Source organism: Salvia splendens, chromosome 6 (genome assembly GCF_004379255.2).
Source record: "Salvia splendens isolate huo1 chromosome 6, SspV2, whole genome shotgun sequence".
NCBI classification, from domain to species: domain Eukaryota; kingdom Viridiplantae; phylum Streptophyta; class Magnoliopsida; order Lamiales; family Lamiaceae; genus Salvia; species Salvia splendens.
This window is the reverse complement of record NC_056037.1, coordinates 8,316,445-8,337,876: the sequence shown is the minus strand read 5'-3', so window position 1 is coordinate 8,337,876 and position 21,432 is coordinate 8,316,445. Positions and strand designations below refer to the sequence as shown.

General features: G+C 35.5%; 2 protein-coding genes across 4 annotated transcripts in view; both read left to right on the top strand.

Moving 5' to 3' along the window:
- Window positions 1-13,187: 13,187 nt before the first annotated feature.
- LOC121808170 (shaggy-related protein kinase eta) lies at window positions 13,188-18,078 on the top strand. 2 transcript variants are annotated; one of them, XM_042208551.1, is made up of 12 exons: window positions 13,188-13,499; window positions 14,220-14,312; window positions 14,666-14,725; window positions 14,817-15,089; window positions 15,174-15,248; window positions 15,331-15,387; window positions 15,535-15,675; window positions 15,777-15,827; window positions 15,904-15,999; window positions 16,852-16,898; window positions 17,105-17,206; window positions 17,540-18,078. In XM_042208551.1, exons 1-12 carry the CDS (start codon window positions 13,485-13,487, stop codon window positions 17,574-17,576), a joined length of 1,047 nt encoding a protein of 348 aa, XP_042064485.1. In that variant the 5' UTR covers window positions 13,188-13,484; the 3' UTR covers window positions 17,577-18,078. The 2 variants fall into 2 exon arrangements, with proteins under 2 accessions (XP_042064485.1, XP_042064484.1); XM_042208550.1 differs by having other exon boundaries at window positions 13,192-13,499; window positions 16,852-16,935.
- Window positions 18,079-18,733: 655 nt separating this feature from the next.
- Window positions 18,734-21,432, top strand: part of LOC121808211 (E3 ubiquitin-protein ligase MARCHF8-like) — a 3,440-nt gene continuing 741 nt past the window's right edge. Inside the window, exons 1-2 of one of the 2 annotated variants that reach the window (XM_042208603.1) lie at window positions 18,734-19,312; window positions 19,788-20,174. In XM_042208603.1, the coding sequence (XP_042064537.1) occupies window positions 19,011-19,312; window positions 19,788-19,989 (504 nt within the window). In that variant the 5' untranslated portion in view covers window positions 18,734-19,010 and the 3' untranslated portion in view covers window positions 19,990-20,174. Of the gene's footprint in view, window positions 19,313-19,787; window positions 20,175-21,432 lie in introns of those variants that run through there. The other variant, XM_042208604.1, reaches the window with a different exon arrangement.

Below are 21,432 nucleotides of genomic sequence, written 5' to 3'. Positions count from 1 at the left end.
TTTTAAAAGATTACACTAATTGTTCATTCCTTATCTCTTTTAGTGACGAGGTAAATCCAAAATGAACAATGTATAGATGAATACCTAATCGTCTATTTAAGGGAATGCATGCATAAAATTTGAGAGAGCTAGAATTAGGGATTTTTAATGATTATGAAAAGTGTTAAATTTTTGGCCTCTAGATGCGATGATAGAAGACCAGGAATGAAAATTGATGGACTTCAGTGTTATTATAAATTTAAAACTTTAATAAAGAGACATAATTTTCAAATAGTATGCACCTCGTCTATTGTGACAGTTATGAAAATTAAGGAGTATTATTATTATTATTATTATTATGATTATTATTATTATTATTATTCCCTCAATTTTGGAAAGTACGATATACTTAGTGAATGACATAAGATTTTAGGAGGTGTACAAAATAATTGAATGTAATACTCCATATTAGTAAAACTGTGATTAGAGATAAAAATGTAATTAAATAATGATATATTTTTTATGAAAATGTGTCACTGTTTACATGACAACAAAAAAAGGAAAGCGTAACAATTTTAGTGGGACGAGTTCAAAAATAAGTAGTGCTGTGATATACAAGAACAAATTGTGTATTGCCAATGAAATGTGTTTAACTTTCTTCATTATTAGAGAATGATTACCAAGTAGAATATTTGCATGAACATTTTTACCCAAAACAGCAAGACGTAGTTCTGATAATTAATCATCAATGGCGGATGAAAAATGGAAAGTATTTGAGAGCTGTGATAGAAAGCATTGAGAATAAATGGTTGGCGGTCCTTTGATAGCTCCTACACATGCAACATCCTTACATATTACACCTACACTAACACATGCAACATCCATATATATTGATGAGTCTGTTATATTGTCTATATATTTCTCCTCTATCACATTATATTCATGCTCTCAACTGCCCTCTCACACATGGTATTGGTAAAGTAAATGGTAATTCACTTGTGAACAAATCACATTTGTGTTAGGAGTCTTCTTGAAGCTCTTCAATAAATTCAAAAATCGACATATATGAGGTCTTGTGAAATAAATAATCGCCCCAATCTGGCGAATTGATTAATGGTCCTTGTGTAAAATGGTTTGGTTTTCCTTCATTGGCTAAGAACGAAGCTGGCAGATCATCAAATCAGGTACATTTGTGTGTTTTGGCATTATAGATTAATCCATATTAAATTTTAGAATTTTCCTTCACTTATAAAATTAACTTTCATTTGTATTATGAGCTATATATTTTTTTATCTACAGTAAATGTAATTTTAATTGAAAGAACAAAAAGAAAACGGAAATAGGAATAGTAATTTTATTAGATGTGGAATGATTAAATATGTCCCCACAAATATCATAAATGCAACATGGCCAAGTGAAAGGGAAACTTCATGTACAAGTCCATTTTTATGTCACTATAATCCTTAATACTATAAAACAAAATATATTGATCATTCTAATGTTGTATTTTGTGACCCCTTAACCTATGTCCTTTCAATTTTGAAGATATGTACTTTTTCAAAATTCCCAAACCCCAACACGATATACATCCTTTAAATATGTATTTAAACAATACATTATGTGTAAAAGTGGAACACTGCATGCTGAGTTCATTTGTTTTATAGATATAAAATTGAATATTCATATGACATATTTTAATCATATTGTAATGTTTACAAATAGATATGTTCAATATTGAATATTCAAATTACATTCTATGCAATATAGTATACATTTATGGCCCAGCCTCTCCAAGTTTCTTTTTTTCCCAGTCGAAAAAATTTAAAAAGAACAAAATAAATTTTGTTAATATTCTTGCCAAATAAAATATTCTTTCACATACTCTTACAATAAGATTTTTTTTATTATTATTTTGCAAAAGCGTTTCGAGGATGGAATTTTGAGGGGATATTTTAATACTCCTAGTACTATTTTGTCATAAAAAAATAGTTTTATTTTTTTCATATTCTTCCATACACCAAAATTAGACTTTATGAATTTATACTAAATTTCTTTATAATGAAGTAAGTCTTATTTTCAATTAATAATATTTCAACCATTTTCGCTCTCTATCTATCTTACATTCTTAATTTACCAATTCCATTAAAATTCATATCATCCACTTCGAACGCTATTTTTTTGTGGATGAAGAGTCGGAGATAGTATGAATTACTAAAAGAGTAATCGTAAATATATTTAAAAGAAAGTTCAATTACAATAAAAATTTCTTTTTTTTTGGTAAAAACTACTCCAAACTATTTATATTCTGAAATTACACCGAATAATGATTCTAATCCATGACTACGCATATTGTTTTTTTCATCATAATTTTGTAAAGGATTATACGTATAAATTAATCATAAATGATCCATTTGATTGAGGAGAGTAATTTGATTCCCAACTTTTAAATTCTTAGATTTATTTGATTTTTTATAAGTAATACGTACTAAATCTTAAATAAAATATGCAGTGCAGTTTTTAAAGGTTTTTAATTCCTTAGATTTACTCGGATTTTTTTTTCCAATTTCAAGATTTTTCCAGGATTATTATTAGAATAAAATAAAAGTTCAACTTAGAATTTAATAAGTAGAAATTAAAACTATATATTTTTAGAAAGCACATTCCCAAAATATTAATTTTAATGGGCCTAAGAGCATCCACAACCGTGCTCTTGCCAGCGGCACGGTTGTGGGCCCGGGCGGTACTATTCATGCCTGCTCTCTGGCAAGAGCACAACACCCACAACTGTGCTCTTCCGCAAGGACGAGCACAATTAATATAAAATTCAATTACACAAAAACATTTCCATAATATTAAAATTCATTTAAAACCCACAATAAATATTACAAATGACAAATAAAATTAAACATTGCATAATTAAAATCCTAAAAATTAAAAATTACATAATTAAAATCCTAAAAATTAAAAATTACATAATTAAAATCCTAAAAATTAAAAATGACACTACTCGTTGCCGAATTTCGCCCACATGTGGTTGATTAGGTCTTCTTGTAGTTGATTGTGGATTTGAGTGGGTGATGAATGTGTTGATAGTTTGTATGAGAATTATGAATGAGAGATGAATGAGAGATGATTTGATGTGATAAATGGATGATGAATGTGTGTATTTATAGATGATTTTGGGGGAAAAAAAATAAAAAAAAATCAAAAAAATTCAGAAAAAACGGGGAAAAAACGGCCATATTTTTGGGATTTGGAAAATATTTTTTTTTATTTTTTAGCATTATTTATAATTAAATACCGATTTTTAAAAAAAAAATAAAAAAAAGTTTAAACACAACGGCTATGCCGTTGACGAATGGGAGCGCGCCACGTGTGCGTCCGCTGGCACGGACGTGCTCGATACATCGAGCAGCGCCGTGCCAGCGGCGCGGCTGCAGCGGCGGCGGTCCTGCGCCTTGCCAACGGCGCGGACGGCGGTGGCGTCTTTCGCCACCGCTGCGGATGCTCTAAGGCCCTAAAGAATTTAAACGATTAAATGTTACTACTCCATCTCTTTTGTCTTACATTAGTATTGACTCGTATACGTTATTAGGTTGTAGTTGCAATATCTTTTATACTCCTGCATCTTCTCTCTTCATTATTATTATATCTAACTAGTATTACAAGTAGGGGTGGGTCGATACGAGATATCGTATCGAAAACGTTGTATCGTATATCGTATCGAAAATATCGATATGAGAGAATTTCATATTGTTATCATATCGAAAGTTTCGATATATCGAACTTTCGATATGGATAATATCAATATCGTTATCGTATCGATATATCGAAATATCGATATCGTATCGAATACCTGTATATCGAAAATTATAATTTCAAAACTTAAAATTCACACAAAAATTAATAAAACTTCAACACAATAAAATTAATAGTGTTCTTATCTCCATAATCAAAATACAACACAACCAAGTACAATTAAATTGATTTATATATATTTATAATTTTAAATTTTAATATGTATTGAATTTCAATATGTTTCGATATATACGATATATCGAAAATATCGATATATATCGTATATTCGATATAAAACGATATACCATGATATAAGGAAATTCATATCGTTATCGTATAAAAAACTTACGATACGGTATCGTATCGAAAATTACGATATATCGAAAATTCGATAATTTTTTGATATTTTTCCGCAGCCCTAATTACACGCGATGCACAAATTAAGAAATTTATAAATATTGATTTTAGATTGTAAATTAATTAAATGAAATTAGAAACAATATCATTATATAAATTTGTAAACATAATAACTATGAATTATACAACTAAAACATACCATAAGCTTGAAATAATTAGTAGCAAATTATAAAAATTTGGAGAGCACCGACTCACAATACATGAATGGTGACATTTAAAACATCATTTGATTAAGCTCTTAGAAGAAAAAACAAATCCACTTATATCACCTATAACAAAATATTCTAATTATAATAGCTAAAAAATTATTCTCGACACAAATAAACCCTAAAAAACACTTAGGTGCCCTATTAGAATTGCCATAAAAATTGGCCGACGGGGAATGAGAAACATAAACAAAAATCGTTGCATCACATACACAACTCACCTTCCCTTCCCTTCCGATTTCTACATATCACCATCATACATAATCAATTTCAACTAAAAACAACAAAAGAATTCTCTATAACCGACTACCCTAAGAACTCCGATGTACATAAGAACTTTATCAAAATCGACGACATCTCTCATTTATAGATCTGACATCTATGTATTCATAATACTTAACGACATTTCTATTGCACACTTTCATTCTATGATAATATCACATATTTATAGGAAAAAAATATGAAGATAGATTGATTCAAATTTATACTAAATTATTATTATTTCAATTCTCTACCCACTTATCTAATTTAATGGGGACAATTATTGCAACCGTTTTCTTCCTTGGGCAATTTTAAACGTCTTTAAGCATTTAACCTTTTATAAGTACCATTTTAGTCTTTAAGCATTTAACCTTCTTTAAGCATTTAACCTTTTATAAGCATTAATTTTAAACGTCTTTAAGCATTTAACCTTTTATAAGCATTTAACCCTTTATATATATGTATAGAGAGTAAAACCTGACCCTCACTCCACTTAATCACATGTTTTTAACTTTTAATTAAATATTTAAATATTTAAATAGTCTTTAATTATACATTTAATATTAAATTAGATTGCCTTTAAATGATCTTTAATTATACATTTTCAATTTAATATTAATTTTAAAATTAAATAGCAATCTTGTAAATTTCTTCAAAACTCTCCTTTTATATATTGTAAAGATTAGGGATGTCAATGTAGCCCGCAACCCGTGGGCTGACCCGAATAGCCCACCAAATTTATAGGGTTAGGGCTGGAAATTTCTAGCCCGATAAAATTAAAACCCGATTAGCCCGCACCCGATTAACCCGCGACCCGTTAGGGCTAGACCCGAAAACCTGATGGGCTGGCCCGAAAACCTGATAAAATTTCTATTATTCTATTTTTTACTCATAATTCGACATTTTATTGATTAGTTTTATAATATAGATAACTAAAAAAATAACTTTCAATTTTATATTAAATATACAAATTATATATTGAATTTTATTAATATAATAATTGATAAATAAATTAAAAACTTCAAATTCACTTAAAAAATATTTAAATTTCTACAACATACATTAAAATTTCTCGAAATATCTCAAATATTAGTATTTGATCATGTTTATGATTGAGTTTGACCATATATCTCAAATGTATTATAATTAAATATTTTACATTTTATGAATATAACTAATTTTCATCGTTATTTATTGGATTGATTGCATGTTAATCTTATCGGTAGCAACCCGATTAACCAGCTGGGCTAGCCCGAAACCCGAGCTTTTAGAGTTAGGGTTGAACTTTTACAACCCGAAAAAATTCACAACCCGATTAGCCCGCACCCGATTGACCCGCAACCCGAGTAGGGCCGGCCCGAAACCCGATGGGCCGACACGATTGACATCCCTAGTATAGATTAACTAATTAATCATTTATTTCTAGCACTAATGGGAAACTAAGACCATCCGCAATGGGCGGACGATGGCAAGCCCGATGGCGCGCATCGTCCGCGCCATTCATCGTCCGCCCCCACTGTGGGTGTGTGGCATAGGCCGCGGATGATAGTCGCGGCCTATGTTTCGGGCGTGACTTAAACCGCGGACGATGGCCATCGACCGCTCCATTGCGGACGTCGCGGACGATGGTCGAGGACGATTCGTCCGCGACATCGTCCGCCCCATTGTGAAGGCCGCGGACGATGGCACGCGGTTTCGTTTTTTTATAAATAGCGTTCATTTGTAATATTTCATTTCACACGATTTCATCTTCGAAACTTACATTTACATAATTACTACGAAATGGATTCAAGCCCCAATAGCCCTACGTTTAGCGGAGAGGCGCATTGGCCGGGTACAGAACCCGGCGATTATCGTTCGTTCGGCGACAACACCCATTACGATCCCGATTTCAGTACGGAATCGTATGGGTTGTCTGATATGGAGCCGTCGCCGCACCGCCCAACCGCATCGGCCGATCCCGCCCCCGCAGCGACCGGTGTCTGATATGGGAGCGCATCGCGGACCTCTACAATTCGGTCAAGCCGCCGACCGCGTACAAGCGCAAGCGTGAGCAACTCCGCAAGCACTGGGATCAAATCAAGAAGCAAGTGAACTTGTACTCGGCGGAGTTCGAGAAGTGCGCGCGATCACAGGGGAGCGGCGAGAGCGTGCTCGACGTGCGCTCTAAAGCGATGTTGTCGTACCGGTCGATGTTCGGCGAGTTCAAGCACGAGGCCATCTGGGCGCTCTTGAGGGAGAAACAGAAGTTCCAAGGTTGAATTCTGCACACTGGTGACTACACGAGCAGCGGCAGCGGCACTAACCCGGTTGACCTCAACCGGACGTACGTGGATGAAGGGAGTTCCGGCACACCGGTGTCCTCCCGGCATCAAGGCTGCGAAGGCCAAGGGGAAGGCGACCGCGACGTCATCGTCGACCGCTGCAACCCCTGATCCGGACCCGGATGAGCTCCCGACGCAGACGTGCACCGCGTTTGCGTCGTTAGCTACAACGTCGATGGCAAGGACAATGTTGCAGACGCACAAGGCCCTCAAGAAGTGCACCGACCCCGAACAAGCCGAGTATCTCCGAGCATTACTCGATGAGTTGCGTAGGAAGTTGGGAATTGGCCCGACTTAGTTTTTTTCTTTTTTTAGTTGAATGGTGTAATTTTTTTTTATTAAAACTTCGTCGCTTGTTATTTAGTCGTTTTTTTTTACTCGTTACGTGTTATTTGAAAACAGTTAAATTAATTAAACAAAACAACAAAATGATGATGTGGCGCGTCATAGGGCGCGCCTTAGGGCGCCCCACTGCAGGTGGAGAAGGAGGAGGATAAAAATGCTGACGTGGCGCGCCTTAGGGCGCCCCACTGCTGATGGTCTAAGAGCATCCACAACGACGGCCGTCCCGAGGACGTCCGCACAGGACGTCCGCCATTAGGCGTGGGAGGGACGGATGCGGACGTCCGCTGCGGACATCGCAGATCCGCGGCTTTCCGACAACGTCCGTCGGAACGTCCGCCATTGCGGGTTCCGACGGACGTCCGATTTTTCATTTAAAAAAACTCTATATATACGGCTCGTTGAACTTCATTTCATTCGCACCACTTGTTTTAACGAGTTTCTCTCTCTCTCTACGTTTCTTTTATATATCCAGAATGGCTAGTGGTGCGGGTGGTAGTGGTGGACTTTCTGATGACGTACGTCGGCGAATTAGAGAATAATGTTGGCCGTTACGTCCAGGGAGATAAATCGCGCGATACAAGCGGCCTTGCAGCAGCAGCAGTCGGCGGTACCTCGACCCATCCATCGTCGAACTGTAGTACCCCAGGACCACATCGCTGCACACCGTCGGTTGTATGAGGACTACTTCGCTTCGGAGCCGCGGTTTGGGGTGAACATGTTCCGGCGACGTTTTAGGATGCATCGTTAGCTATTTCTGCTTATCGTGGGCGCTTTAGAGCGTAGATACGAGTATTTTAGGATGAGGAAGGATGGGGTTGGTAAACCCAGTCACACGCCCATACAGAAGTGCACTGCTGCAATCAGGCAGCTGGCATACGGAGGTGCGGCTAACATGTTCGATGAGTACCTCCACATCGGTTAGACGACTGCCCGCGATTGTCTGAAGTATTTTTGTGAGGGCGTTATGGAGATATTCGGGGATAGGTATCTTCGGAAGCCTACCCCCGAAGATTGCCAGACTCTGATGGATATGCACGGGAGTCAGCACGGGTTTTCGGGAATGTTGGGCAGCATAGAATGTATGCATTGGGAGTGGAAGAACTGCCACCCCCTGGAAAGGGGTGTACACTACCGGTTTCAAGGGCAAGAATCCCACAATGATCCTTGAAGCGGTAGCTGACTATCGGCTGTGGATTTGACATGCGTATTTTGAAGTAGCCGGGTCCAACAACGACATCAATGTCCTCCAGTCATCGCATTGCCCCTTTTCAACGACCAGTGCATGGGTGTTGGACCGGCCGTCAGTTTCGTCGCCAATTGCAACCAGCACAATATGGGCTATTATTTGGCCGATGGGATATACCCTATGTGGCCCATCTTTGTGAAGACGATCAGATGCGCAACAGAAGTAAAGAAGATCTATTTTGCGGGTCGTCAGGAGGCAACGCGCAAGGATGTGGAGCGGGCATTTGGTGTGCTCTAGGCTCGATGGGCGGCAGTGAAGGGTCCATCACGGCTATGGTATATTGGCAACATAGCTGATATCTTGTACGCATGTATTATCATGCACAACATGATTGTCGAATATGAAGGTTCATCACTGACTGATTGGGCCAGTGATGATGTTGATGCTGCCGGTCCAAGTCACGGCGTGGCCACCGCCAATGTACCTACGGGGATACCCCATGAAGAGGTCGATCGAGTCCGTGCATTTGCCGACATGCGCCAACGACAAGCCCATATTCGACTCCAAAACGATATAATTGAAGAGCTATGGACGCGGAGGGGTCGTCGTTGATATTTAGAATGTAATTTGTTTAGACTTATTTTTAAAATGTAATTTTTTTTTATTTTTTATTTATTTAATGAAATTATCATTGCACTTTCTCCGTCCGTATTCGTGTCGAAATTTTAATTCCGTAAATTGTTTAATTTGATGAATTTGTGAATTTTTATTATTGTGGATGTTCGTCGGGATGCCCGCCATTGTGTAGTGGAATGTCTTTATGACGTGGCAGTACAGTGGGATGTCCTTATGACGTGACATGAGGTGTTTTTGAGAAGTCAGTCGGGATATCCGCCGGGGCATCCGTCCCACTGTGAATGCTCTAATGAGACAAAGGAGTTTATGATATGGTTGGAGAAAATTTACGCAATCATAACATCTAGAATCATACATACAGTTGTACTACAGCTAGATCATATCTAGTTTCGAGTTTACTAAATTCATGAAACCATTATTGGAGTAGTAAGTGAGCAATCAATTGTAGAGCGAGAGAGGAGAAAGAGACCCAAATACAAATACAAATACAAACACAACACAAAAATCAAATTTAATGTGATGAATCAATAGTAGGAACATTCAAATTCAATGTCTGCTACTGCAAATTAAACATATAATCACGGAAATTAAATAAAAATACAGCAAAATATCTAACAAGGAATCTGCTTGGTGAACCACTTGATCACAGAAAACGGAGCCTTAATGAGCGCCAACGCTAATTCTACGATCACCGTCACGCACAGGCAACACGGACACACGATGCTCAACAAAATCCTGCATTCAACAATTCACACACCATAAATCCACGATCTCACTATCATATAGTAGTATTACCCATTTTTTTAACTCAATTAATCTTATCCACCTAAATTTGAGCAAATTAGCCGGAGAGAGAGAGAGAGAGAGAGAGAGGTACCCGACGATCCAGATAACGACGCCGACGAGGGAGAGGATGAGCGCGACGAAGGCGAAGGGGAGGCCGAGGAGAAAACCCAAGGGACGGCATCTGCAATCGTCGTCGTCTCCGCCGCCGCACATATTTGAGTCTCAAGAGCGAGAGTAGTGGTTGATTCAAATTTTAATCAAGTTGAGTGGAGAGAGAGAGAGAGAGAGAGAGAGATGATATCCAAATCGAAATTGAAGAAGTTTCCAAGTAGTAAACGTCGTGGGGTCACAGACGGCGTATTTGGCCACCAAAACGTGTCCTGCGGAAATATCTACTCTGCCACGTGCCGTTTGAATCCAATTATTGCTAATTTCATTTATTACCGTAATTAATCTCGACTTTAATACTTTTAAGATTTTTAAATTAAATATACTACTCAGATTCTAAGAAACAAAGAAGTTTATTAAATCTGCTGAAATCCAAGTCACCAAAATCCCTTTCAAAACAGTCATATTTATTTGGTTCATGAAAATTATTTATTTTTCATTAAGTTTATATTTTGGATACCCTTATTATAATTTGGACACATAAATTTCATTTAGACCAAGCCGTGCTACTGTTCGAATTTCAAATCCATAGGACTAATTTTTTTCGACTCGATTGCCATAAGAAAAATCAAGGATAACCCTCAAAATTTAATCATTATATGACGTTCGTTAACAGACGTGAGGTTTTTACTTTATAAATAGAGTCAACTGTGCAAATGGTCCTTAAACTATGCGTTTTGCACACAAATGACACTTAAATTTTAAAAATATCGTGGGTAGTCCTTTAACTAAAGCATAATTATATTTTTTATACTTTTTCACTATTCATCATAATTTTGCACCAAAAATGCCCCCAATGCATGAAGGGTATTTTTTTACTTTCATATCTAGGTAATAGATTTGATATTTTCTTTATCTTTCTCTCTAGTACTAAATATGATATTTTCTTATAGTTTGAGTATCTAAAATGATATTATCACTTCACTTTTTTCAATCACTTTATGTCATATCTTCTTTCACTCTAGTACTAAATATGATATTTTCTTGTAGTTTGAGTATCTAAAATGATATTATTCCCTTCACTGTTTTCAATCACTCATATCTTCTTTCTCTCTCTTTCTCTAAAATTTTAGGAAGTAAACAATTAAAATAAAAAAATACACTATGAAATTCTTAAATATGGAATAAAATTTTAAATTATATATTTAATTATCAAAATAAATTTTAGCTAAATTTAATTTGATTCTGGTTCAATAATTTTTTAACATTAAATATTATGATTAATTGAAAATTAAGAATTTAGTTTTAATTAAAAAAATAATTTTTAATATTAAAAAAATAATCAAATCACAATCAAAATGAAATTTTGCTACAAATTATTTTTATTATTAAATTTATAATTTTGATTTTTATAATTAATATATTTAAGAATTTCATACTATTTTTAATTTTTAATTTTTTACTTCCTAAAATTTTTAGAGAAAGAGATAAAAAGAAGATATGACATAAAGTGATTGAAAAAGTGAAGTGAATAATATCATTTTAGATACTCAAACTATAAGAAAATATCATATTTAGTACTAGAGAGAAAAATAAAGAAAATATCAAATCTATTACCTAGATATGAAAGTCCAAAAATGTCCTTCATGCCTTGGGGGCATTTTTGGTGCAAAATTGTGATTAATAGTGAAAAAGTATAAAAAATGTGATTATACCTTAGTTCAGGGACTACCCATGATATTTTTAAAGTTTAAGTATCATTTACATCCAAATTGCATAGTTCAGGGACCATTTGTGTAGTTCAATCTTATAAATAAGGTTTTTATATTTTACTATTGCATTTGTAAAGGTGAATATCAGATTTTCTGTTGTTCGTTAAACCTTAAATTCTGAAGTGATACAATATTCCACGATCCACCAAAGGTACTTTACATGACTAAAGCTATTTGTACCATTTCATTTTTTTAAATGAGAATAAAGAAATTTATGCTGAAAGATTATAGAGAGAGATAAAACATGAGAAATATTAAAATATAAAATAGGAAAGAAAATATTTTTTTCAAAAAAAAATATTAGTGCAAATACTTGGAAACAGTAAACAAATGAAATATAGTGCAAATGGCTTGAGAAAAAGGAAATAGAGTAGTACTTAATAAAGAAAAATGCTATTTGAGGAGATGGAAACAAAAAATGAGGAATGGATGGCATGAAAGAGAAAAAACACACGATGTATGAATAAATTCATGGACATCCTCGTACATATTATTATCCATGTATAATTAAGCATATTTATACAAATACATATCTAAATGTGTTCATTAAGAAAGTCAAATGTGTCTGCCAATGTGGCACGATGCTAGTTAGTCATTTGCTTCTCGTTTATAGTCTCCACTGAATAGCGCTATTATTGCATAATTAGTCACCGTAGTTTGACATCACTGCCGCAACTTGCATGAAGATTCATACTCTAAAGCTCCCTTGTCAAGACCAACAACAACCCATACTCATTTCCACTCCAAATACTTGCTTCATCAAATCAAATACCAATACTATGATACCATCATTGTGTCTTAACAAATTTAAACTTAAAACGCAAGTACATAACTTGCAATAGATTGCAGAGAGAGAGAATATGAAAAGATCACAAGTAATGAGCTAAATTTAAAAAGTATTATTGACACCTAATATCATTAAACTTTTAAAAAATGGAGTATTATTTTTCATCAACTTCTAACTCAATAAATAATATTACAGATTTCCTATATAAATATAATAACTGGGCCATATGTATTCAAACTATTTTTTTATATATTTTAAAATTAATTACTGGGCCATAAACTACCAGAGTACTATGAACGTTTATTATTAAGTTTATAGAGGTGGGATTTTAAGGAGAAAAGTTACATCCGAAGAATAATTATGTTAAATAGTTATTGGGCTTTATAGAAGAAAACCATGGGCTCAAAATTAATAGATAGCAAACCAGGCCCATCTACTGCTCTCCTGCAAACCGGAAGTATAACTACCGCAATTAATAATGGTCACTGATTTGATCAGTAATCTAATTGTTGCGAACTTGTGAAGCGAGGTGGTTTTCCACCCAATTAATTATATCCATAACGAAAAGAAAAAGAAGAAAACAGAGTCAGCAAAAGAGAGAGGGGAAAGAGGAATTGCGAGAGCTGTAATCACATGGGATGCTGTTTGGTTTGTGGGACCCGGCATCCCTACCCCACCACCACCACCACCACCCTCTAACCACGCCTCTCTCTCTCTCTCTAATTGTGATCTTCTTTTCCTTTTCTCTACCGACAATCATAACCTCTCAATCATCAACGCAAAAATGCTGCGCAGATCGCAAAGTTGAAATCTCGTTTTACGTTCTACGTAATTTTTTTAGGCTTTCGCCTTTCAATTTGCTTGCGGGAATTCTGCTGTATGGCCGACGATAAGGTTATTTTTTTTCCCACTTTTTTTCGTTCTTAGCGGAAGATTGTGCTAATTGTAGATTGATTTCTAAATACCGCACTATGTTAGATCTTCTATTTTCTTAAGTCATAGTTCCGGAAACGGTAGATCTGCATTTCACTTATTTATTTAATTTTTCTCAATCAGTTAACTCCGGCGTTTAATTTAGCTGATTTTTATAGTTTTGGTGCTTGAGGTTATTATTGCTTGTAATCGTTCTGCCGTAGCTCTTCTCTCTGTTCTTCTTGTGTCTTTGGAAATCTTCAGTTTTATAATTTGCCTAGGTTATCAATTTTAGACGAGCTAAGAGTATTTTATTTCATTTGAATTTCCTCTCCGGTTAGATTGATCCTTTATCTAGTGTTAGGTTTATAGAAAGTTATTTTATGTTTATCTACTTTAGTTTTATTAAGTTTCTATGACCTTGGAATATGTGGATGCCTTAAGCCGCAACATTGCTGGCTTATTGGAAGTTCCTGCTGGCTGATTTAGTGAGTGGATTGCAAATTAACGGTTTTGCATTATTTCCTGAATTATGTTCTTGATCTTTGCTAAAGTACATATTTGTACTTTGCTACATGATCTGCTAGATTGTGTATTCTAGCAAAATGTGCATATCTATAGGAAGTTCTTTCATAGCTGATCTTTAGTACCAGTAGAGTAATGTGGTTTCTCTTCTAATATGAGCATTTATCATTTATACAGGAGATGTCTGCTCCAGTGATGGATGGGAATGGCACAGTTACTGGTCACATAATTTCGACCACCATAGGGGGAAAGAATGGGGAACCTAAGCAGGTAAACCTATCGTCTGATTGTTGGCCTCGAGTCATGACTGAATGAGTTAATAAGTACAGCTTAATTTTACTTAAGTTGGGATGCTGGCCATTTGGGTTGAAGCAAACAGGCTTGACATAGTTAGAGTATAGCGAAGAATCTTGAGCTGTCAAGTCTAGCTCTTGAAATTAAGGGCGATCTTTAGTGACCTGTAAGTGAATCAAATAGAAGTTTGGGATGAACTGGCAAAGACAAGGGCGAAGAGATTAAAATTGGTTCTTATACCTCAATTTCTCTGCAATGAGAAAAAACCTAGGAAGAAGAAAACCTTGGTTTATGGAGTTTCTAATTTCTTTTTTTTTTGTACTATGCAGACAGTTAGTTACATGGCAGAGCGAGTTGTAGGGACCGGTTCCTTTGGAATTGTTTTTCAGGTATTTACATCTATAGGCCACTAGTGCTAGTTTCCTATTTCTTGTTGTAAGTTCTCAAGAAACTTATTTGCTATATGTTATTTTACTTTAGGCAAAATGCATTGAAACTGGAGAGACTGTGGCTATAAAAAAGGTCTTGCAAGACAGAAGATATAAAAATCGTGAGCTGCAGCTTATGCGGACTATGGATCACCCGAACATTGTTTCCTTGAAGCATTGTTTCTTCTCAACTACAAGTCAAAATGAGCTTTTTCTCAATTTAGTTATGGAGTATGTTCCAGAAAGTATGTTTCGTGTTCTGAAGCATTATAGTGATGCAAACCAGAAAATGCCACTCATCTACGTGAAACTTTACACTTACCAAGTAAGTAAAATAACTTCTTATAAAGTTCTTTCAAGTTTACTGGTTCTTTGTTTTCCAACACGATAATTAAGATATATTATGCAGATTTTCAGAGGGTTGGCTTACATGCATTCTGTTGCTGGTGTCTGCCACAGAGACTTGAAGCCCCAAAATGTCTTGGTAGGGATGAGTAGACTTTTCACTCACATATAGAAGAAAATGAGTGGTATTAATATTGATATTGCTTTCTCCATCCCTGTAGGTCGATCCAGCCACCCATATTGTCAAGATTTGTGATTTCGGAAGTGCAAAAGTATTAGTAAGTGATCTTTTTGGAGCTTCTTATGATTTGGAGATAAATGGAGGACGTTAGCTTCTTAGCTTCCATATTGATTCTTTTTACTGAAGTTATTTGCAACTCAAATGTTTCTTCTTGTAGTTATGATTGCTTGACTTTTATTTATAGGTAAGAGGTGAAGCAAACATATCGTACATTTGTTCTCGATTTTATCGGGCTCCTGAACTCATTTTTGGTGCAACTGAATACACTACTTCCATTGATATCTGGTCAGCTGGTTGTGTCCTTGCTGAGCTTCTTCTGGGTCAAGTGAGTTGCCTTGCTAATTTTGATATACGCAGATGCTTGTCACCTTCATTGGCTATTAGTATGTTCACTTGACCTAATAGTATATATTGTGCAATGTGTAGCCTTTGTTTCCTGGGGAAAATGCCGTGGGCCAGCTTGTAGAAGTCATTAAGGTATCATTAGGTCATTATTTCAGAGGGCATGTCATGCATTAACTTATCTCCTGAGATATATTGTTTTCTCTTTAAGGTACTTGGAACTCCAACACGTGAAGAAATCCGTTGTATGAATCCAAACTACAATGATTTTAGATTTCCCCAAATTAAAGCACACCCTTGGCACAAGGTATACCTTCAACATTTCAAGTTTTGTATGATCCATTGTTGGAGCTATATATTGTGGTTTTTTTCTTGTTCTCCATTGCCTGTTGCAATCTCTGATACTGTTTGGACTCTTACAGTGCTTTTCACCTGCTGAAATTCGGTAATCTAGAATTGGCATACCTGAGTTGGGGAAGGTTGAGAAGAATGGGAAGGGTAGCATGGATTAAATACATACTAGAGTTGCATTATGCTTTCTCATAATTAGAGTGCTGAGCTTCAAAGGTGGCGAAGTCAAATCTTTGACATTTATTCACCTGTTTACCCATCTTTGTGCTCAAATGATGATGCATTGGTCATTGACATCATTGTGCTCAATAATGCATTTGGTCTGAGTTGTACTGAGCTTAGCAAAGACTGGTCAATATCAATTCAATTGCTAAGTTTGTCTCAAGAATGTGTTGCTTTGGATTGTCATGATGGAAACCTTGGTGAATCAAAGAGGATCTGCTGTTCAATGGTGCTATACCTATATGCTACAATGTACAAATAAAGTAATGTCTAGCTATGGCCCCTACAACCTCAAATTTCAATACAAGAATAAGTCTCCTTTTGCAATCCCCTTAGTTAAGCTTAAACGTGCACAATCATGCACATTATCCAACCCAGGGGAGGAATGGGATAAGGAAAAACACTTTTGAGGAATCTAAGTTATGCTGGTAGTCCTGTTGAATAGTGCAGATGCTGATGTATAGTGCATGTAATCACTCTTTGGTCTTTGTTCTACCTTTGAAAGTTTTCTTGTGAGGATCATGATTCAACATTGCATACTTTCCATATGTTGTATGTTGACCTGACTTACCCATGGCGACTTCAGGTATTTCACAAAAGAATGCCTCCAGAAGCAATAGATCTTACTTCCAGGTTGCTGCAATACTCTCCAAATCTTCGTTGCACTGCAGTGAGTTTCTTCTATATTTTTTGCAGTCTGTTTGGAAAAATGATGTGGTCTTGGTTGAAGTAAATATTATCTGATTCTTGGTTTCATATTTGATGCGATTCGCTGCCTACATGCTTTCCAAATTATGCCGTTGTATGCATATCCTTTAAATTGATGCTTCTTTGTGTAGCTTGAAGCATGTGCCCATCCTTTCTTTGATGAGCTGCGGGAACCTAATGCACGGTTACCAAATGGTCGCCCATTGCCGCCTCTGTTCAACTTCAAACAGGAGGTGCGTGAATATTCTATCATCATCTTGCATTTTTGGTAAAGAATTGATCCAAACTAGTATGTCTTTAAAGTGAGCCGGAGCATATTATCAGGCATTAATTTTCTTTTGAAAGGAAGCTTGTCTGGTATCACATAAAAAACAAATTACATGGACCAAGCTGGAATATATTCTTTTCCTGATGGTAATTTGAGGGTAGTGCTTGACTTGTGTGCCTTAAAACCCATATATACAACCCCGTCTCTTGCTATATTGGACGGTGTTATTAATTTTTTTTGTTATTCCAAGGTTTATCTTTTCTTCTACTGACATAACTTACTTCCTCTGTGCATATAGTTGTCTGGTGCCTCTCCAGATCTCATCAACAAGCTGATACCCGATCATGTGAAAAGACAGATGGGCCTCCAGTTCTTTGCATCCTATGATGGAATGACGTAAAATAGATTATACGTGCAAGTAATAGTAGTTAACGGGTTGAAGAACTCTTAAAACGGTTTGTAACACCTCTAACTGAGAGGGGTTAGCTGAACCAACGGCATCTGTGGATCTACGAGGACCAGAACAGAAGGGGGGTGGGCAATAAATAATCCCACTGCAGCTCATCTGGATTGTGTCTTCCATACAATGCAGTTTTTTTCCCCTTTTCCTACATAGTTGCCTGTTCGGCTGTGTGTTCTAGCAGCAGCGTTTCTGGAAGAGGAGAGATCCTTTTTGTGTATATGTTTGGTTACCCACAAGGAAGAATGCATAACAGGCAAAGATATCATCAGAGTGTATGAATAGATGCTGTCCTATAAACCAAAAATGGTAGGTTTCTCTTTCTGTTTCTTCTTGTTAAAGTTGTCCTTTACATGTGAAAGAAAATGTTGCTTATATACTGAGTTTTTGCATTACTTATTTTCTCCTTGATTTTAGCAAGATCTCCACAAATATTTTGCTACAAAAACTAAAATGGATGGTAGTACTGTTACTACTACTTCACTAAATAGACCACCCATCAATCATAATAATGTTACACGGCATACCATCATAGCTCACACACAAAAGTACTCGATCCGCCCGAAAGAAAAGACTCAAACTCCCTACTAGTTTATATCTCTAAATATTTGGAGAATAAATTTCAACTCTCTAAACCCTATTTTGATTTTAAATTTTACTTCTCTCTCTATCTATTTTTTCTTCTATTTCTCTTATTTTACCAATTTCACCTTAAAACTTATGACGAGACTGTTTTTTATAGGTGGAGGGAGTAATATTTTTTTAAAATTTACACAATTTAGATCTTTGAATATTACCATATGTCTCGGAAAAATGATGAGTTATTTTTCTCATCCTTCTACACTTTATTTTGTCATTGAACTCATTAAGGGCATACTTTGTGATTATTAAGCTAACTATATCTAACTATCAAAATTGCTATCTCGCCAACAAAAACCGAAAGTAAAATCCCAACCAAATAAGTAGTAATATTGCATTAATTCATAAAATGTAGTAGTAGTAGAATGGAACTGTCAAAGGCTCTCTTCGATATCTCTACACACGCCATTACTATTCTAGAGAGAGAGAGAGAGAGTTGAGTCAACTGGGCAGTCCAGTGACGGAGTTGAAGGAAGTGTAAATGATGTCAATCTCGTCAACCAAATTTCCACCCCTAACCAGACGCATATGTTTTTCCAGCTTCCCCTTTAATCACGTCTAGCTACTATTCTGCTTCAATGTAGTACAGTATATCAATTCCGCAGTGATTACCTCTCCACTTTCGTACATATGCACAGTTATTTTTGGAAAAATTTGGTTATTGTGTTTAATGGATGAGCAACTGCACGAGATCAATCAGAGAGCCGGGGGCGATGATATATCAAATTCAAGCAATAAGGAGAGTAGGATTTCCGGTGAAATTGCCGCAAAGTCGAAAATGGGTGTAATCGACGTGACATGCGATGAGTTTTTGGTGGAAAATCAGAGAGTGTGTAGGATATGCCATTTGAATGGCAAGGAGAGTGGGGAGAATTCGGTGGAGTTGATCGAGCTTGGCTGTGGATGCAAAGGGGAGCTCGGAGTTGCTCATTTATGCTGCGCTGAGGCGTGGTTTAGAGTGAGAGGATATAGGTGACCAACTTTTTTGACCTGTTGGATAATTAATTGTCCTGTTTTGTTCAATTTGATTAAACTCAAAACCTGTGCACTCATGTGATTGAGCTTAGAGGTTAGGCTTGATTTTGGAAAAAAAGTGGAATTCAAAATTTTGGAAACATTTGGTTTGGATTGTGTGAATTTGAAATCTTTTTCATGAGTTGATCAAAATAAGTTTCTTGCAAATTCTTGTCATCCTTTCTTTTACTTTAAATATACAATCTCTTATGTGGACTTTCTCTTGACTGACTATGTTGTTGGCGAATACTTATTGAATCTACAAAGCATAATTGATTATCATAGGAGGAGCATCCTAATATGTCACAAACATGGTTTGCTTTGAAAATGATTTGAGTATTGTGCAAAGTTGATAAATGCTAAGTTTCATGCTCATTATTTTGTGCTTAAGTTGTTTTAATGGAGTATGATTTTCTTCCAATCTTGGATGCAGAATGTGTGAGATATGCAGTGAGACTGCAAAGAACATCACCGGGGTGGGAGATATCCGGTTCATGGAGGAATGGAGGGAGTCTCAAAGCCCCACAGGAGGGTGCAGAAGGTGGTTGAGCGGGCAGCTCTTGTGTAGCTTCTTGATGGCCTTTCTGGTAATAGCGTTCGTTCTCCCATGGTTTTTCCGCGTAAATATCTTGTGAGGACACCAAACTGAACTTGGTTCATCCTCAATTTTTTTGAGTTATAGCCATTAATTATCCCACACTCTGCTATGCAAGTTTAGTTCTTTGGCATGGTTTGCATAGTTTTCTTGTCGTAGATGGTGAAGTAGATTTTGTTACTTACTAGTATTTTCAAGAAATGAGTTTTCATCGTGTAACACATATATCGATTGTTCCTCACTAGAGACGCAGATGACTCTCTTTTGCTTAACTAAGCACTAACAATATCTTTAACAAATAATGCAACATTCTGTTTGCAACACACTGATTTAGAACAATATAGTATAAAGTATGAAACTATATGGCATTCAATCCGTTGTAGTCTAGTTGGTTAGGATTGAGAGACCCGAGTTCAAATCCCGGCAACGGAAAGGATTTTTAATTTTATTTCTAATCACATATTACTATTTTGATGATAATAATCATAAAATTATTTAATTATGCATGTAAGTAATAAGAAATCTTGGACTACCAAGTACCAACTGTAACAACAAGCTAGTATTATCCCCATAAATAAGCATAATATATGTATAAAAATATTTGTTATGTACATGAAAAAATACGAGTAATATTTTCTACAACAAATATTTCTATGTCCATAATCATCTTCTACGTATATTTTATATCAAGCCTAACGACTAACATCACTACTAAGTTTATACTGAGAATTTATCTACGAGAATAGTATCTTGGATATATACAGCACAATTTCCAAATTCGTAGGCATATCCCAAAGTTTCGGTGTCAACATATTCAAATTTCAATGCTCTTTATTGTTTTCGTATTAAAAATGATTGTCCGATTCAATTAAAAATTAGAAATAATGAAAGCAAAAACTATTGGGTGATTATAGTCTTATCATGGAATATTCGACCTTTCAAGGCGGACCATTAAGATCAACTTACTATCAGTGCCTCTCTTTTCTCAATTTCAATTAAATTAATAAGAACAAGTTCTCTCTCTCCTAGATCTTGGCAATCTTAATATTGCAAATGAGCGCTAAAATGCTACTCTTAATCATTTTATTGACCAATGAAATTTCTTAATCAAATTTACTTTATTGACCAATGGTCATTTATTAACAATCATTGCAATAATATTTTATTTCATATTTAAATTCTTTGTATATAACTCATTATAAATAAATTAAGTAAAATTCATAAATATAGATCTCTCTAATTAAATGAATAAATCATAACATACTAGATCTCCTCTCAAACCATTTTTATTAATGCTTCTATCTTGTTCACTTTGTATGAAATTTATGAATAAAATATGAAATATCAAATTGCCCTTGTTATATCACGTTCCTTGGGAATTAAATAATGTCTTAATTAAGGATGGTAAAATTTTTTTTATAACCAAAATAGATGAATTACTCATCTCTTGTCCCAAACAAAAAAAGGATGGCCCAAAGTTTTA